Here is a 15,231-nt window from a genome sequence, read left to right on the forward strand (position 1 = left end):
AGCATATTATTTAAACTCAGCCTAAATAAACACATTTCCATGACTTTTCCAAAACTTTGAGGATTTTTTCTTCTTCTCTAAATAACCATTTACAAATTCCATGACTTTTTCCAGGTTTTCCATGACCGTACGAACGCTGCATATCCAGTTCCAGGCGCTATAGAATAAATGAGCTTCTCTATTGACGGGGTAACTCACAACAAGAGCCTGCCGCCCGGCTCGAGGTCCTGGGAGGCTGTATTTGAGTTGGTGCTTGAAGCTAAGCGCTAACCCGAGCATGTTACCGAGTTCACCATGACGACATAAACACCAGCTGATGCAGTGCACAAAGCACAGCTGAGGCTGACGGCAGACACGGTGCAGGCGGAACTCGCATTCTTTCTAATGGCCATCAGGGGGCGACATCCTGTGATTACCAAATAATTAAAATGATGGTTTGAATAAATACAATTAGAACGGGCACTCGGTAGAGCGCATACCTTCGCATATCACAAGATTGGGCATTGAATTATGAACATGTTGGCATTAGTTGCATGCCAATTGGATAGAAATTGACCGCACTATGGTAAAAAGAAGATTTTGACCTTTTCATGACCTTGACCTTTGACCCGATCGATCCCAAAATCTAATCAAATGGTCCCCGGATAATAACCAATCATCCCACCAAATTTCATGCGATTCAAGAAGATGTTGACCTTTTTCGTGACCTTTGACCCGATCAATCCCAAAATCTAATCAAATGGTCCCTGGATAATAACCAATCATCCCACCAAATTTCATGTGATTCGGTTTAATACTTTTTTACTTATGCGAATAACACGCACGCATACAAATACACGGCGATCAAAACATTACCTTCCGCATTTTCAATGCGAAGGGAATAAAACACTTGATTCCTAAAGGTACATTTATCAAAGAGTGTGCCGTGTGCTCGGCCTCACCTGAGTCCCCAGTCCCAGCAGAATGAGCATGAAGAAGAACAGCAGTGACCAGAGTGGCGAGATGGGCAGCAGCGTGAGGGCCTCTGGGTAGGCCACGAAGGCCAGGCCGGGGCCGTGGTCGGCCACCTCCGACACGGGCACGTCCAGGTTGTGCGCCATGAAGCCCAGGATGGAGAAAATGACGAAGCCGGCGTACACGCTGGTCGCACAGTTGGTAATGCTGATGATGATGCTGTCTCTGTACCAAAGGAAAGGGAAGAAACCAGCGCGCCGGGGGTTAACTCACCCGAACGTTCACGAGAACACCATCGCCTTTCATCGTCAACTCAACTCGGACTCGACAGTTTAGTCCCGGGCTCTGTCGAGATGAGGAGCGCTCGGACGGAAACCGGCGTCATCTGAAAGATGACATGCGTTGATGTTTTCCACTTTGCTTCAATGATTTTGGATTGCTGATCAGTGATTGGCTGTATTGATCCAGATCCTATGTGTCCGCTAGCGATAAGGTGGTTGTGTTTAAGCAGTCAACCTTTGGGCTATCGGCAAAGCGGCGAGCTGGTCTGTGAGGGGCCGGCCGGCCCACAGAACATGAGCCGACCGATTGAACAGGAGCCAAATCGACGAGTCGGCTCTTTTAAGTGCAACGCGCTGATGAATATTTTAGGCCCCGTCGACTTTTTTATTCGGGATGTTTGATGGCTTCTTAGTTTTTCACCCACAAGCATTTCTTCCCTTGAAGATGGAGTCAGGGTTCTTACACACTTTGACCAATGGATTTCCATGACTTTAAACCAAATTTCCATGACCAAACCGAAATCTCGGTTTACACATGAAAAAGTGAGAACATTTAGTATTTAAACAATGTGAATTCCAAAGCATACAGTATAGATTAAATGAAACAAATGAATAAGAGACAATATTTTGATTAAAAGTATAAAGTATAAACATTTGCTTGCCGAGCTATGGCCAACGAACTTTCCAGTTAAGGTGCGTTCACTTGCAACGCGGGAAAAAAAAATTTGCGCCGCCAGTATGCCGGCTTATATTTTGAGTCTTTCTTTCTAAAACATATTCATTATTTCAAACTCGGCGTAAATGAATATGTGATTCTAAAAAATGTCCATGACTTCAAAAATGTTTGTGATTTAAGTTTTTTCCATGACTTTTCCAGGCCTGGAAATGACCATTTTAAAATGCCATGACTTTTCCAGGTTTTCCATGACCGTACGAACCCTGTGGAGTCGTTTGAGCCGCTGGAGGAACACCTTTTTATATCTCGTCGATCTCACCGACTCAGACTCGGACTCAACAAGGGAATCACGCGTCTGTTTTTACCACATTTCCCGTTAGGAGTTACCCCAGAGGAAGTCTTTTGATGCCCAGCAACTCTCTGCACCTCTGCGTGGTCACCGAGTGGGGGTGTTGCAGCAGAGCGGAGAGCGACTCCGCGGGGACGCGGCTGCAGAACACCAGCTGATTAGGCCGCCGTGCAGCTGTGTGTACGCAGATAGCACAACCTGGAGCTGCTGGCGGAGGAACACAGGACGTCTTCAGCCGTCCACCCCCCCCCCCCTCCCCTCCCCCGTCTCAACCGTCTCCTCAGCCACTCACTCACTCCCTTGGCATTCAAGCCCAAGTATGAAAAAACATTATCTCTGTCACTCCTCCCGTCTTACCTTATCTCCCCTGCTCTTTGTAGACATAGAGCCCTTTCTCTCTCTCTCTCTCTCTCTCTCTCTGCACTGAAACCGCCACAAGATTGTCGTGTATTCTTAAAATTCTATCAGCTCCTCTCTTCTTCCCTTTTTTTCTCCGACGCCTCAAGCTTATCTGATTAGTGCAAATATTGAGACGCTTGTTTTAGTTGCTCAAACATGTTCACACAGGCGTGCACTGACTTTAGGATCGCCAATAATATAAAAAAGGGTACGGAGGGTTTTCCGCAAAAGCAACGTACAGACTCGTAAAAAGAAAAGCAATCCCTCTCATAATCAATTATTAGAACTGTGTGGCGGCGGGGTCTTTATCTGCAGAAGCCCCGCCCCTCTGGCCATCAACCGCTAGAGAAACCGGGCGCCAGAGATGAGGGGGCGTGAGCCGGGGGGAGGGGCCAACCTTGAGAGATGTTTTACATACTTCAACCCGACAAATCCCTCTCATGCTTTCTGCATTTAGCTCGGCTATATAGCACAAGTGTGTCTGCATCATTTCAAGGGCCATTATCACTTTGCCACATTAGAAAACCGACCCAGGAAAAATAAAAGCCTCCATTAACACCAACAGCCTCATTAACATATCACTCTTCATTTAGCCACAGTGACTGCTGCCTGTCGAATATTGTGTTGGATACAAAACACGTGAATTTTGGAAATTATTCAATATCAATATCTTTTTTATTAAATACATTTTAATTTTTTTATTCTGTAAGTTATTAGCCACCACTAAAAATGTGACACTATTCACGACCGAGCATGTCTGGAACCGGTGCCAACGACGTCGGCTTCCCTTCACCTGCCTCTCTGATCCGCTTCATGTCTTTGGAGAGCTAAAAGGATATTAACGATTGTTTGACTTTTTATTTCATTTTAGGGAGCACAATGATTCATCTTTATCTGCAACTGTGCAGAAAAAAACAGGTTCAAAAGGAATGAGAGCAAAAAATAAATGAAAAGAAAGCTGGACAGCTTTGAAATGTTGATTACGATTTCCAATGTTATGGATGACGCTTCGAACTCGGGTTATGAGCTGCACTCTTTCTTGGTTTGGAGCAATAACATCCAGCACATAAACACCCCGTAAAACCACAACCAACCAACCTGAAACAGTTGTTGTGGAACTTGTTGTAGGAGGCCATGGTGATGAGACCACCCCAAGCACAGCCCAGGGAGTAGAAGATCTGTGACGCCGCATCGCCCCACACCTACAAAAACCAGAACACACACACGCGGGTCAGAAGTAGAACAAAGAATGTTCCTCTTTCCGCCCGCCTGCCCGTGTGTGTGAGCCCAGTACCTTCGCATCGAGGACCTTCTGCCACTGCGGCGTCAGGTAGTACTTGATGCCGTTGATGGCTCCGTCCAGGGTGATGCCGCGGATGAACAGGATGGTCAGAACGACGTAGGGGAATGTGGCTGTGAAGTACACCACCTGAACACACACACACACACAGGTGGTGAAATCATTTGGATGATTTGCTAATCTCAATATAAAAAAACTACCGACGTGACAAGAATGCAAGTGTGTATTAAATGAAAATAGACTTACCGCAGTATTACGTCTGCTTTTGCATGTGTGTGTGTGTGTGTGTGTGCATGCGCGTGTGTGTGAGACTGACCTTTCCAGAGGATTTAACGCCCTTGATGAGACAGAGGAAGACGACAAACCAGGACACAGCCAGGCAACCGAGGAGAGGGAGACGGACCTCTCCAAAGTTCCCGATGTCATCGGAGATGTTCAACACGTAGTGTCTGAGAGAGAGAGAGAGAGAGAGAGAGATTCACATGTTTAATGGTTTGACCTTCACATTTTCTAGGAAGTCAGGACATCTGTTGTTGCTTTCTGTGTTTCGAGAGCCCTCCATGAGCCATTAATGACTAAGCTAAGCAAACATGACTTTCTTTGGCGGGCCGATACCACTAACCAGGGGTCCAAGTGCAGCCAAAGCTGCTGCTGGAGCCATATTGATTTTCTTTCTCATTTTCTCCCTCCTCTAAAGAGTGTTTGTGAAGCCAGGGAATCGTGGCCAGAATTAGCCGCTGAGTTGTAAATTGCACTCGGCACTCGGGCGCATCGGGTGACGCTCATTGGCTTCAGCGTGGTGATGCAACGATCACGTTGCAAGGTTTTATGATTATCTCGGCTTGGCTTAGAGGACAAATTATTGAGGCATTTTAGTCTCTCGGCTCCAGCTTTAAGTTTGGATGGACGAGTTCAGCGAGGACCTCGATCACAGCTGCTTCGTGCCTTTCCTCAAGTCAATTCAAGTGTTACTCAAAGCCATGACCGAAGACATCCACGGGGCAATGTTCTATTATCATCGACTTGCTTTTAGGGGACCCGTATTGCTCCATTGATAACTAGGAAAGACAAAAAGCAATGAATGAGATCCAGAGAGGGACACAAATGAGGCTCTAGTTCCCCCCTAAACTTTACTCTGAAATACTACTTACAGGTGTTATTTTAAATAGCTTGGACGTGATACTAAATGACAGGAAACACAGAAGATAACCCTAATATCTTCATGATTATACAACCTTTTCTTTTCTGTCATGGATCACGCGGGGTGCAAAGGTGGAAGAACGGGTGCGTTGAGAAATGACAGCACGAGGCACCGCCGTGGTATTTTGGCAAAGACCGGCTCTTTGGCGTTCGCAGGAACTATCAAATAATACTGAATTCAAACGACAGCAGCGGGATGGAGACGCGTTTTACATGTGAAATATGAATACACTGCTTGGGAGCTTAATTAAGTCATGTCTGCCCAACACCAGGCTGCTGTAATAATACAAAATAATTAAAAAAAACATCTGCACCTCTGGTACACAACCTGACACCGTTCAAATCTGAGGCAGTGAAAGTCTTTCCCCTCTCTCTCTTTCTCTCTTCCAGATGTGTAATGCATAAGAGCATCACCGCCTCCCACTGATCTATATATATGTATATATATATATACATATATATATTAGGGCTGTCAATCGATTAAAAAAAATTAACTAATTAATCGCACATTTTGAAATTGCGATTAATCGCAATTAAAAGTTAAAAGTTAAAAGTTCATTCTTTTTAAAGACCAAACTTCACACAGAGCTGTGTTTTCAAAGAGGCTCCTACCTATAAAGTGCCAGCTGTGATGATTCAGTTTAGTTATGGTTTTGTTGTGTGCCTTTTTGTGTTTTTCTTCTGTCTCCTCCTCCCTTCTCTGTTTTCCTCTGCAGGCCTGGTGTGTGACAGGGAGTTGGCTGGCTCCTCCCAGCAGCAAGCGAGGCACACCTGTTTCCACTCACCTAATCACCTGTGTATAAAGGCCTAGTCCTCTTGCCACTTCCCTGCCAGATAATTCCTTGTGTTCGACCCTACGGTGTGTCTCGCTGCTATCCTGGGTTTTTTGCCTCCTGTCTCTGACGTCTCCATGCCAGCCAGCTTCCTGCCTCCACTGCCTTTTTTCTTTGCCTCTGCTTATCTAAGAATAAACTTTTTGCTTGTGATCATCTCTCTAAGTCTTTTGCTTTGGGGTCCAGTATCTCTAGGCCGTAACAGAATTATCTGGCCAAAGTATGGACCCCAGAGACTGAGAGAATTAAGCAGGCTCTTTCCTCACAAGGAGCTCGTGTGGGGCAGCACGACGAGCTCTGCAAGGAATCATGGAATCCTCCAGAACCTTGATGCGGTGTAACTCAGCTCAGCAGCCGCCTGACCCAGTTTTCCGCCCAGCTCAACGTTCTGACGGCTCCAGCTCCTGCTTCACCGCCTCCAGCTCCAGATATTCAAGTCATTCATCCCGCCAACCCGTGAACCATTCATCCCCACCCCTGTGAGGTATTCAGGTGATTCAGGGACATGCAGTCAGTTTCTTCACCAGTGCTCCCTAGTCTTTGATCAGCAGCCTTTAACACTCCTCTGACAGAACTAGGATAGCTTTCGTTATGAGTTTGTTATCGGGTAAAGCGTCTGCATGGGCGGTGGTCATAGCCAAGGGTAATCCAGCTATCTATAACTCCTTTCCTGTGTTTGAGACCGAAATGCTTAACGTTTTTGACCACCCGCTTCAGGGTAAGGAGGCCGATCGACTCCTTTCTTTACATCAGGGTTCAGAGTCAGTCTCTACATACTCCATTGATTTCCGCATTCTTGCAGCAGAGAGCGGGTGGGGTGAGGCGGCTCTACAGACAGTTTTTTCCCGTGGATTAAGCGAGGAGTTAAAGGCGAGCTAGCTGCTCGAGATGAGACCTTGTCCCTTGAGGAATTAATCTCTTTAGCCATTCGCTTAGATAATCGCCTTCGTGAGAGGCGTAGGGAGAGAACAGGCAAGCAGAGATTCCCTCCCCCCTTTTCCCAACCCAAGTCACCACGTCCGGCTGGACAGTCTGCACCTCCTAACCCACGCCTGGAGCCTTTCCCTACCGGGACCCACTTCCATCAGCCTCCTCATCTCTAAGCCCAGAGGAGCCTATGCAGCTTGGGAGAATGAGGCTCTCACCTGCCGAACGTGAATGCCGCTTCCTCCAGAAGCTCTGCATATACTGTGGCCAGGCTGGCCACATTCGAGCCAACTGTTCCGTCCTGCCAAAGAGCAGGCTCATCAGCCAGGGAGGCGCTGGTGAGCCATACATCAGTCTCCCTGCCCTCGTTAATCGCCTCCAGTTAAAGGGTACTGTTTCCTGTGCACAAGTTTCCTTCCTCCAAGTCTTAGTAGATTCAGGGGCTGGCGAGAACTTTATTGACTCTGATGTTGTTTTCCAGTCAAATCTTCCCTCAGAACCCTTCCGAGCCCAAGGAAATTTTTTCTCTTGATGGTAGACTTCTAGCCCGTGTAACTCACCGTACTGCCCCAGTGTCACTGTTACTCTCAGGTAATCATCATGAGACCATTTCCCTTTATCTCATTCCCTCACCCTTGCTCCGCTTGTGTTAGGTCTCCCCTGGCTTAAACTCCACAACCCACACATAGACTGGACCACCTTATCCATCATCAATTGGCGTTTGTTCTGCCACTCTCACTGTTTGCACTCTGCCATACCCACCACTGTTACTTCCAAACCTGTTCCCCCTAAGCCTGTTGACCTCACGTCAGTTCCCTCGGAGTATCATGACCTCGAGGAGGTTTTCAGCAAGGATCGTGCCCTGTCTCTACCACCTCACCGATCTTATGACTGTGGCATTGACTTGCCCCTCGGTGCTCCCTTGCCTTCGAGCAGACTATATAATATCTCCAGGCCTGAAAGGGAAGCCATGGAGACTTATATCACTGACTCTGTTGCTACTGGTCTCATTCGCCCTTCTCGCTCTCCATTGGGGGCAGGGTTTTTTTTTGTTGCCAAGAAGGATAAGACTCTACGCCCCTGTATTGATTTCAGGGCTTGAATGACATCACAGTGAAGAATAAATAGCCTCTCCCGCTCATAGATTCAGCTTTTGGTTGCTTCCATCAAGCCACCATCTTCTCAAAGTTGGACCTCCGAAATGCCTACCACCTAGTAAGGATAAGGGAGGGAGAGCAGTGGAAGACTGCATTTAAGACTCCCCTGGGACATTTTGAGTATCTTGTTATGCCTTTTGGGTTAACTAACGCCCCTGCTGTGTTTCAGGCACTCATTAATGATGTCCTTCGTGATATGCTTAACAGATTTGTCTTTGTTTATCTTGATGATATCCTCATTTTCTCTCGTGACCCCCAAGAACATGTCCAACACACAAGGTTGGTGCTGCAGAGACTGCTAGAAAACAGACTTTATGTGAAGGCTGAGAAGTGTGCATTCATGTTTCCTCTGTTTCATTCCTGGGTTTTGTGGTCGAGAAGGGCAGGTCAGAGCCGACCCTGCCAAAGTCATGGCAGTGGCGAATGGCCCACTCCTACAACGAGAAAGCAACTCAAAGGTTCCTTGGGTTTTGCCAATTTTACCGCAGGTTTATTCGTGACTATAGTCGATTTACCGCCCCACTCACCAAGCTCACCTCAGTTAAAGTTCCCTTTGTGTGGTCATCTGCAGCTGAGGCTGCTTTTGCTAGGTTGAAGTGTTTGTTTTCCTCTGCTCCTGTGTTGTCTCATCCTGATTCTTCAGCTCCTTTCGTAGTCGAAGTGGATGCCTCCGACACTGGTGTCGGGGCAGTCCTCTCCCAGCGCTCAGCCTCCGACCAGAAGTTGCATCCCTGCGCCTTCTTTTCCCGCCGGCTCTCCCCGGCAGAAAGGAACTATGATGTGGGCAACCGGGAGCTGCTGGCAGTAGTCTTAGCCCTACAGGAATGGAGGCACTGGCTGGAGGGCACGACTCACCCGTTTGTGGTATGGACTGACCACAGAAACTTATCGTATCTCCGTTCTGCTCGTGGCTCAACTCTCGCCAGGCTCGGTGGGCGCTTTTTCTGGGCGGTTCAGCTTCACCCTCACCTATCGGCCAGGCTCACGGGCGTCAAGGCGGATGCCCTGTCACGTCAGTTCGCTCCCCGGTTGAGGAGTCCTCCGTGGGGACCATTCTGCCATCCTCCTGTGGTGGGAGCAGCCAGGTGGGAAGTTGAGAGGGTGGTCCAGGAGGCACAAGAGGACCATCCAGCTCCTGAGGATTGTCCACCGGGTCGGATGTTCGTTCCACCGCCGCCAGATCTTCAGTGCTCCAGTGGGGACATGATGCTAAGATAGCTTGCCATCCAGGAGCACTTGGACTCTAGGCCTCCTCCAGCAACGCTTCTGGTGGCCCTCCATGTCCTCTGACACCAAGGAGTATGTCGCCGCCTGCTCCGTCTGCGCCCGCAGTAAGGCATCCCACCGCGCCCCTGCTGGCCTTCTCCGCCCTCTTCCCATTCCTCATCGGCCTTGGTCTCACATCGCCATGGACTTCGTGACGGGTCTTCCCCCATCGGAGGGTAATACAGTTATCCTGACTATTGTTGACCGCTTTTCCAAGGCCGCACATTTCATTCCCCTGCCTAAATTACCTTCTGCTCTGGAGACTGCTACACTAGTCATCCAGCATGTTTTTAGATTGCATGGCATTCCTCAGGACATTGTTTCAGACAGGGCTCCGCAATTTGCCTCTCGAGTTTGGAAGGCTTTTTGCCAGGCGTTGGGGGCGTCGGCCAGTCTGTCATCAGGTTACCACCCGCAGACCAATGGCCAGACTGAGCGTGCTAATCAGGACCTGGAGGCAGCCCTTCGCTGTGTCTCTTCTCGCCATCCAGTCTCCTGGGCCTCCCACCTGCCTTGGGTTGAATATGCCCACAACTCCTGGTTTGCTCCGCCACAGGTATGTCTCCATTCATGGCTTCTGTTGGGTTCCAACCCCTCTCTTCCCACCCAGGAGAGGGATGTGGCAGTTCCCTCAGTGCAGGGGCATCTTGGCGTGCCCGCAGAGTCTGGCAGGAAGCCGGGCAGCTCTCACTCGCACTGCTGCTCGCAACCAAAGACTTGCAGACCGCCATCGCACTCCAGCCCGGACTACCAGCCCGGCCAGAAGGTCTGGTTGTCCTCCCGTGATCTTCCACTCCAGACTGAGTCCGCAAACTGGCACCCAGGTACATTGGGCCGTTTGTGATTGAGCGGATTATTAATCCCGCTGTGGTTAGGCTCAAGCTGCCTGCTGGCGAAGGTCCACCCATCATTCCATGTTTCACTGCTCAAACCAGTTTCCTCCAGTCCTCTGAGTCCTCCGGCCGAGCCCCCTCCTCCCCCCCGGATTATTGACAATCACCCTGCTTTCACCGTCCAGCGGTTGTTGGATGTGCGTGGCGGGCCGGGGTTCCAGTACTTGGTGGATTGGGAGGATACGGGCTAGAAGGGCGTTCGTGGATCTCCGCTCCCTTATTTTGGACCCTGATCTCCTTAGGGACTTTTATATTAGGTACCGGACAAGCCTGGTAGGGCGCCAGGAGGCGTCCGTTGAGGGTACTGTGATGATTCAGTTTAGTTATGGTTTTGTTGTGTGCCTTTGTGTTTTCTTCTGTCTCCTCCTCCCTTCTCTGTTTTCCTCTGCAGGCCTGGTGTGTGACAGGGAGTTGGCTGGCTCCTCCCAGCAGCAAGCGAGGCACACCTGTTTCCACTCACCTAATCACCTGTGTATAAAGGCCTAGTCCTCTTGCCACTTCCCTGCCAGATAATTCCTTGTGTTCGACCCTACGGTGTGTCTCGCTGCTATCCTGGGTTTTTGCCTCCTGTCTCTGACGTCTCCATGCCAGCCAGCTTCCTGCCTCCACTGCCTTTTTTCTTTGCCTCTGCTTATCTAAGAATAAACTTTTTGCTTGTGATCATCTCTCTAAGTCTTTTGCTTTGGGGTCCAGTATCTCTAGGCCGTAACACCAGCGAGGTATTTAATATTGTGGATGATAAATTGTTTCTTCAGTGAAACATCAGATTAGTAAAAAAAAAGAAGTATATTTGAGACCCCATTGGTCCTGTCATCTTTAACACTGAACAACAGCAGAACCAGTGGCCTTGGTGACTGACTGACATTAAAATATGTCACGTTAACCCTCTGGAGGCTGGGGCATTTTATACATTTTACAACAACAAAAAATTCACCTTTTAAAGGCGTTTGCATATGACACATCCCCCCGTGTTCTACATCAAACATTCCAGAACAATCTCAGCTCTATTCAATGAGGCTCAGTTGTCCTGGTGCCGTGTTCTCTGCTCTCTGACTGACGGGCTGCTATAGAGCCTCACCTGTGTGGTGGGAGGTCCTTTGTGATTTACTGAGTGTTCATTGTTTGTTTTTTCCCCAAATTGTTGACAGACAAACTGATTGACCAATCACGTTGAAGGTTTCGTGTGACGAGTTCTTTCCGCGCCGCGTCCCCCGACACGTCGCCCTCCGTTCCTCTGTGTATCAGAGGGGGAGACGGGAGGAAGGAGGAGCAGGAGGAAACCCGACTGATTCATCCACGAGTTTAAACTGATTTCTGCTTCTTATTTTCGCGGAAAAATAATTGTTTTAAAAACGGAAACAGTGTTAAACCGTACTGCCGCGGCTTGACACTCGGTTTGTGTAAAAACTTCAACGAACACCGGAAGTAAACAAAGTTGCGTTAATTGCGTTAAAATATTTTAGTGCGTTAACGCGGCCAAATTAATCGCATAGATTAACGCGTTAACGCTGACAGCCCTAATATATATATAAACATATTACACGTTGTCTTTTCCACACAGTTGCACCTACTACCCTTGTAAACGCCCTCGTTGACCTTCCACGCCTGACCTTGCACCTCACACTGATTTGAGTCCCTCGCGATGACCCTGTCCCAGACTTTTTGCAGCCAATAAAATCTAGTCCAAATATATGAGATCCATACGCGACCGAGGCATGTTTGTGGCGAGCTTATCTCCCAGGGGCACCTTTGACCTCTGCGTCGAGTACGATAGTCCCGCTAAGTCCAAAGAGTCCAAAGAGGGCACTTGCATCACTTGCTGAGTAAAATGTGGCCTCGCACGTGTTCCTTGCTCATTTAAAACTGCGACGGGGACGCTCCCTTCACTCTGCTCCTCCATCTCGGTGGTCATGTCCGATCGAGACTTACTTCCAGTACTCCTCACTGGGGCTGGTCCTCTTGGTGCGGTTGACCACCTTGGCCAGCCCGGTCACCAGGCTCGTGGTGGCGTTGGCCAGGCTGGCGTTGAGCTGGTAGCGGCCGCCCAACACGCCGCTGCAGTCCGGCGTGTTCCAGGGGTTGTTGCAGTAGGTCCACGGCAGCAGGTTGGTCATGGACATGAAGAAGTAGTAGAAGGAGATGCAGATGACCACGTTGTAGTAGATCCCGATGTAGGTGGACACCACCATCATGCCGTAGCCCACGCCTGTAGGGGGGAGGGGAGCGGATGTGAGGACAATGGCGGCTTCTACGTGAAGGGTCAGACTGATAAGCTCAGCTAAATTTAACTGTGAGCCTTTTGGTCCATAAATGTGTTACATTTCACAATAATGGGAAAATGCTCGCCGTCTAATTTGGTCATCTAGTTGAAAAGTTCTGAACCGAACCCTGACCCAATCTCAAATAAGAGGCTCCATGATGTAATTACATAGAAGAAAATATATACATTTTATCCCCAAAAAACGGACTCATGGTTGGCATTTATTTATGCAACCGACCTTTGAATATGGGGCTGATCTTCCACACTCCAAGACACCCCAGGCTGGCGAACTGACCGAAGGACAGCTCGAGGAAGAAGAGAGGAATGCCGCAGAACACCAGCATGATGAAGTACGGCAACATGAAGGCACCTGGATGAGAGGGGGTATAAAAAGGGCACTTGTTCTCTAGTGGTCCCTCCCCTTCTCTTGGAGGACTACATATGAATATGATAATAAGACACACAGTGGGCCGTGCAAGAGGACAATACATCACACGCGAAGGTGACCAGTTATCAGTGTTTATGTGAGGACACGTTGGGGAGGCCGAGGCAGTCACAGTGAAAAACATAATAGTTACTGTACAAGTTGTACGTTGTACAGTAAGAAGGAAGGAACCTGGTCCACAGGAGCATTTTATCGAAACAACGTCTGGATGCTAAAGAGTGTTGGCTGCTGACCTGACCGGCTGGGGTCGAAAAGATTGCACCGCTAACAACAAGATGCGTGGAGACAAACACGTTGTCAAACAACAAACAACAACGCTGGTGCAATCGGATGCTTTAAAAAATACATAGTAATTAATTCATACGCACACAACAAACAGATTTAAAAGAATACGCAAATTAAACACGTGTCAGGTCACTTGCAGACAATAAAATTAGAAAAAAGACCATTTGCAATCTGCAAAAAAAAGGAAAGAAAAGAACATAAAGAAAGACAGAAAACAAAACAAAGAGCTCATCTGTCACAGCGACCTCCCCTGGGTGAGCAGAGAGGTCACTGCATGTGCAGCTGAGTCTGTTCAGCGGTGCAGCAACTCTCTGGGGAGAAACCAGACAGACATCGACGGGATGTGTGTGTGTGTGTGTGTGTGTGTGTGTGTGCGTGTGCTTTTTTCGTTCGAGCGTCCGTATGCGAACTGGGTCGGTGCAGCCAGCTGATGCCGTACCATGTACCCAAAACCTTATCTTTCCGCGAGAGTTACCGGCTCAAGCTCAGCTCTCCTGTGCATAGCTCCGCCCCCTTTGCAGCTGTGTGCGAACGGGCCAAACCAAATATTTGCAGTGTAAACAAATGGCCTTAAGTGGGAAAGGCCCGAATCACTGAGCTACGGGACCAATCTCTGACTTAACCGACTCTACTTTGGCTCCCTCCCAGTACACCGTCTCTAGAACACACGTCAGTCCATTTATTAGAGTATTTTTTAGGATGCATTTTGATTTCGAGTCATGGGGGGTGGGGGGCGTAAAGACTTGTGGCCTGCTCTCGCCGGGCTCACATGAAGGCGGACGCTGCAGAGCGAGAGCGGCGTGTCAGCGAGAAGCAGCTGGATCCGATCTGTGCACGGGGACGCATTCCGGCAGCGTTCACACCCCAATTAACAAACACGTCGCCACGCGGCGCCCGATGCTCGGGAGGAGGCTCCGGGCTGGAGTCGGTGCGCTGATGGGGAACGCGGTCGACGCAGACGATCCGCTTAGCGATGTCAATTGGGAAGCCCTGTATGCCTAGGTTGCCCGGCCGGTCCGGACCCCCTGCCGGTCCCTGCTTGCTTTGCTCTCGGGGATCCATCACAGGAAGTCCAGATCTGACTTTTGGAGAGGGCCAAAGCAAAGAAAGTTTACAGGAGGGGCAAGGAGGGGTCTACTACCATGGCTCTGACCCGGCTCTGATGGGGAGTGGTTAAAACCATTACAGACTAGGGAGGGGAGGGAGGGATGCCAGTCCACTGATCTCTGTCCTTCTTCAGGCAGAATTGGTTTTTTTTTTTTCGTTTGGGAAGACCCCCAGCCCAGCGCCTGCTGGCCCAACCAGTGCCAGTGCTGTATGCCTACACTAGACAGAGGTGAGAGGGCCTTATTCACCGCCTCGCTTCTTCACCGCCCTCCTCCCACTACCAGAGGCGTCCTGTACTCGTCCATGTTGCGGACAAAACCGCGGCTTATGCAGCAATGCAGGCGGATTCACAGCTCACCGGATGGATCTATCACCCCGCGGCTTTTGGTTGGAAAGTCCCCTAACTTTTCCGTGGGGCGCTGTAGAATCGTACTTGCGACATTGAGAGCTCATTGCTACTCACTGCGTCCTGATTGGTCACTGACTGATCATGTGATCCATAGCCGTCTCGCAATACTCCGTCAGGAGCCCGCATTCAGCACCGTTTCGCTGAACCGCATTCGTTCACGTCACTACCGCTTCCACGCGCGATCCGAGGTTGCAGCTCGGAGCAGAAAAATGGCGGAGACTTCGGATTGGAGAGATCTCCCCTAAGCCTCTGTGATGAGTTCTTGAAGCAAATGGCGTATAAACCTGTGTTCTTTTTCTTTCTTTCACCGTGCACCGCGTGACACGCTGCCATGGTTGGGCATGACTTTTTAGGTTTGATACCAGCCACCACCAGCCACGCGTCCCTAATTGTCGGGATGCAGGTTCTGATGCCGACATTTGTGGTGAATATGGGTCGATGGGTGTTTCGTCGGGAAAGGCTTGTGGTGTGAGATAGAGATGAATTCCTG

At 49.3% G+C, this 15,231-nt stretch overlaps 1 protein-coding gene across 2 annotated transcripts in view; it reads right to left on the minus strand.

The window, feature by feature from the left end:
• The window catches only part of slc6a9 (solute carrier family 6 member 9), a 104,642-nt gene that overhangs the window by 11,064 nt on the left and 78,347 nt on the right, over positions 1-15,231 (minus strand). For both annotated transcript variants that reach the window (XM_056421885.1, XM_056421884.1), the window contains 6 exons: positions 12,734-12,865; positions 12,165-12,441; positions 4,276-4,408; positions 3,954-4,088; positions 3,758-3,861; positions 942-1,179 (listed from right to left, as the gene is read on the minus strand). In XM_056421885.1, the coding sequence (XP_056277860.1) occupies positions 942-1,179; positions 3,758-3,861; positions 3,954-4,088; positions 4,276-4,408; positions 12,165-12,441; positions 12,734-12,865 (1,019 nt within the window). The remainder of the gene's footprint in view (positions 1-941; positions 1,180-3,757; positions 3,862-3,953; positions 4,089-4,275; positions 4,409-12,164; positions 12,442-12,733; positions 12,866-15,231) is intronic.

This window comes from Pseudoliparis swirei, chromosome 8 (genome assembly GCF_029220125.1).
Source record: "Pseudoliparis swirei isolate HS2019 ecotype Mariana Trench chromosome 8, NWPU_hadal_v1, whole genome shotgun sequence".
Lineage (NCBI taxonomy): Eukaryota > Metazoa > Chordata > Actinopteri > Perciformes > Liparidae > Pseudoliparis > Pseudoliparis swirei.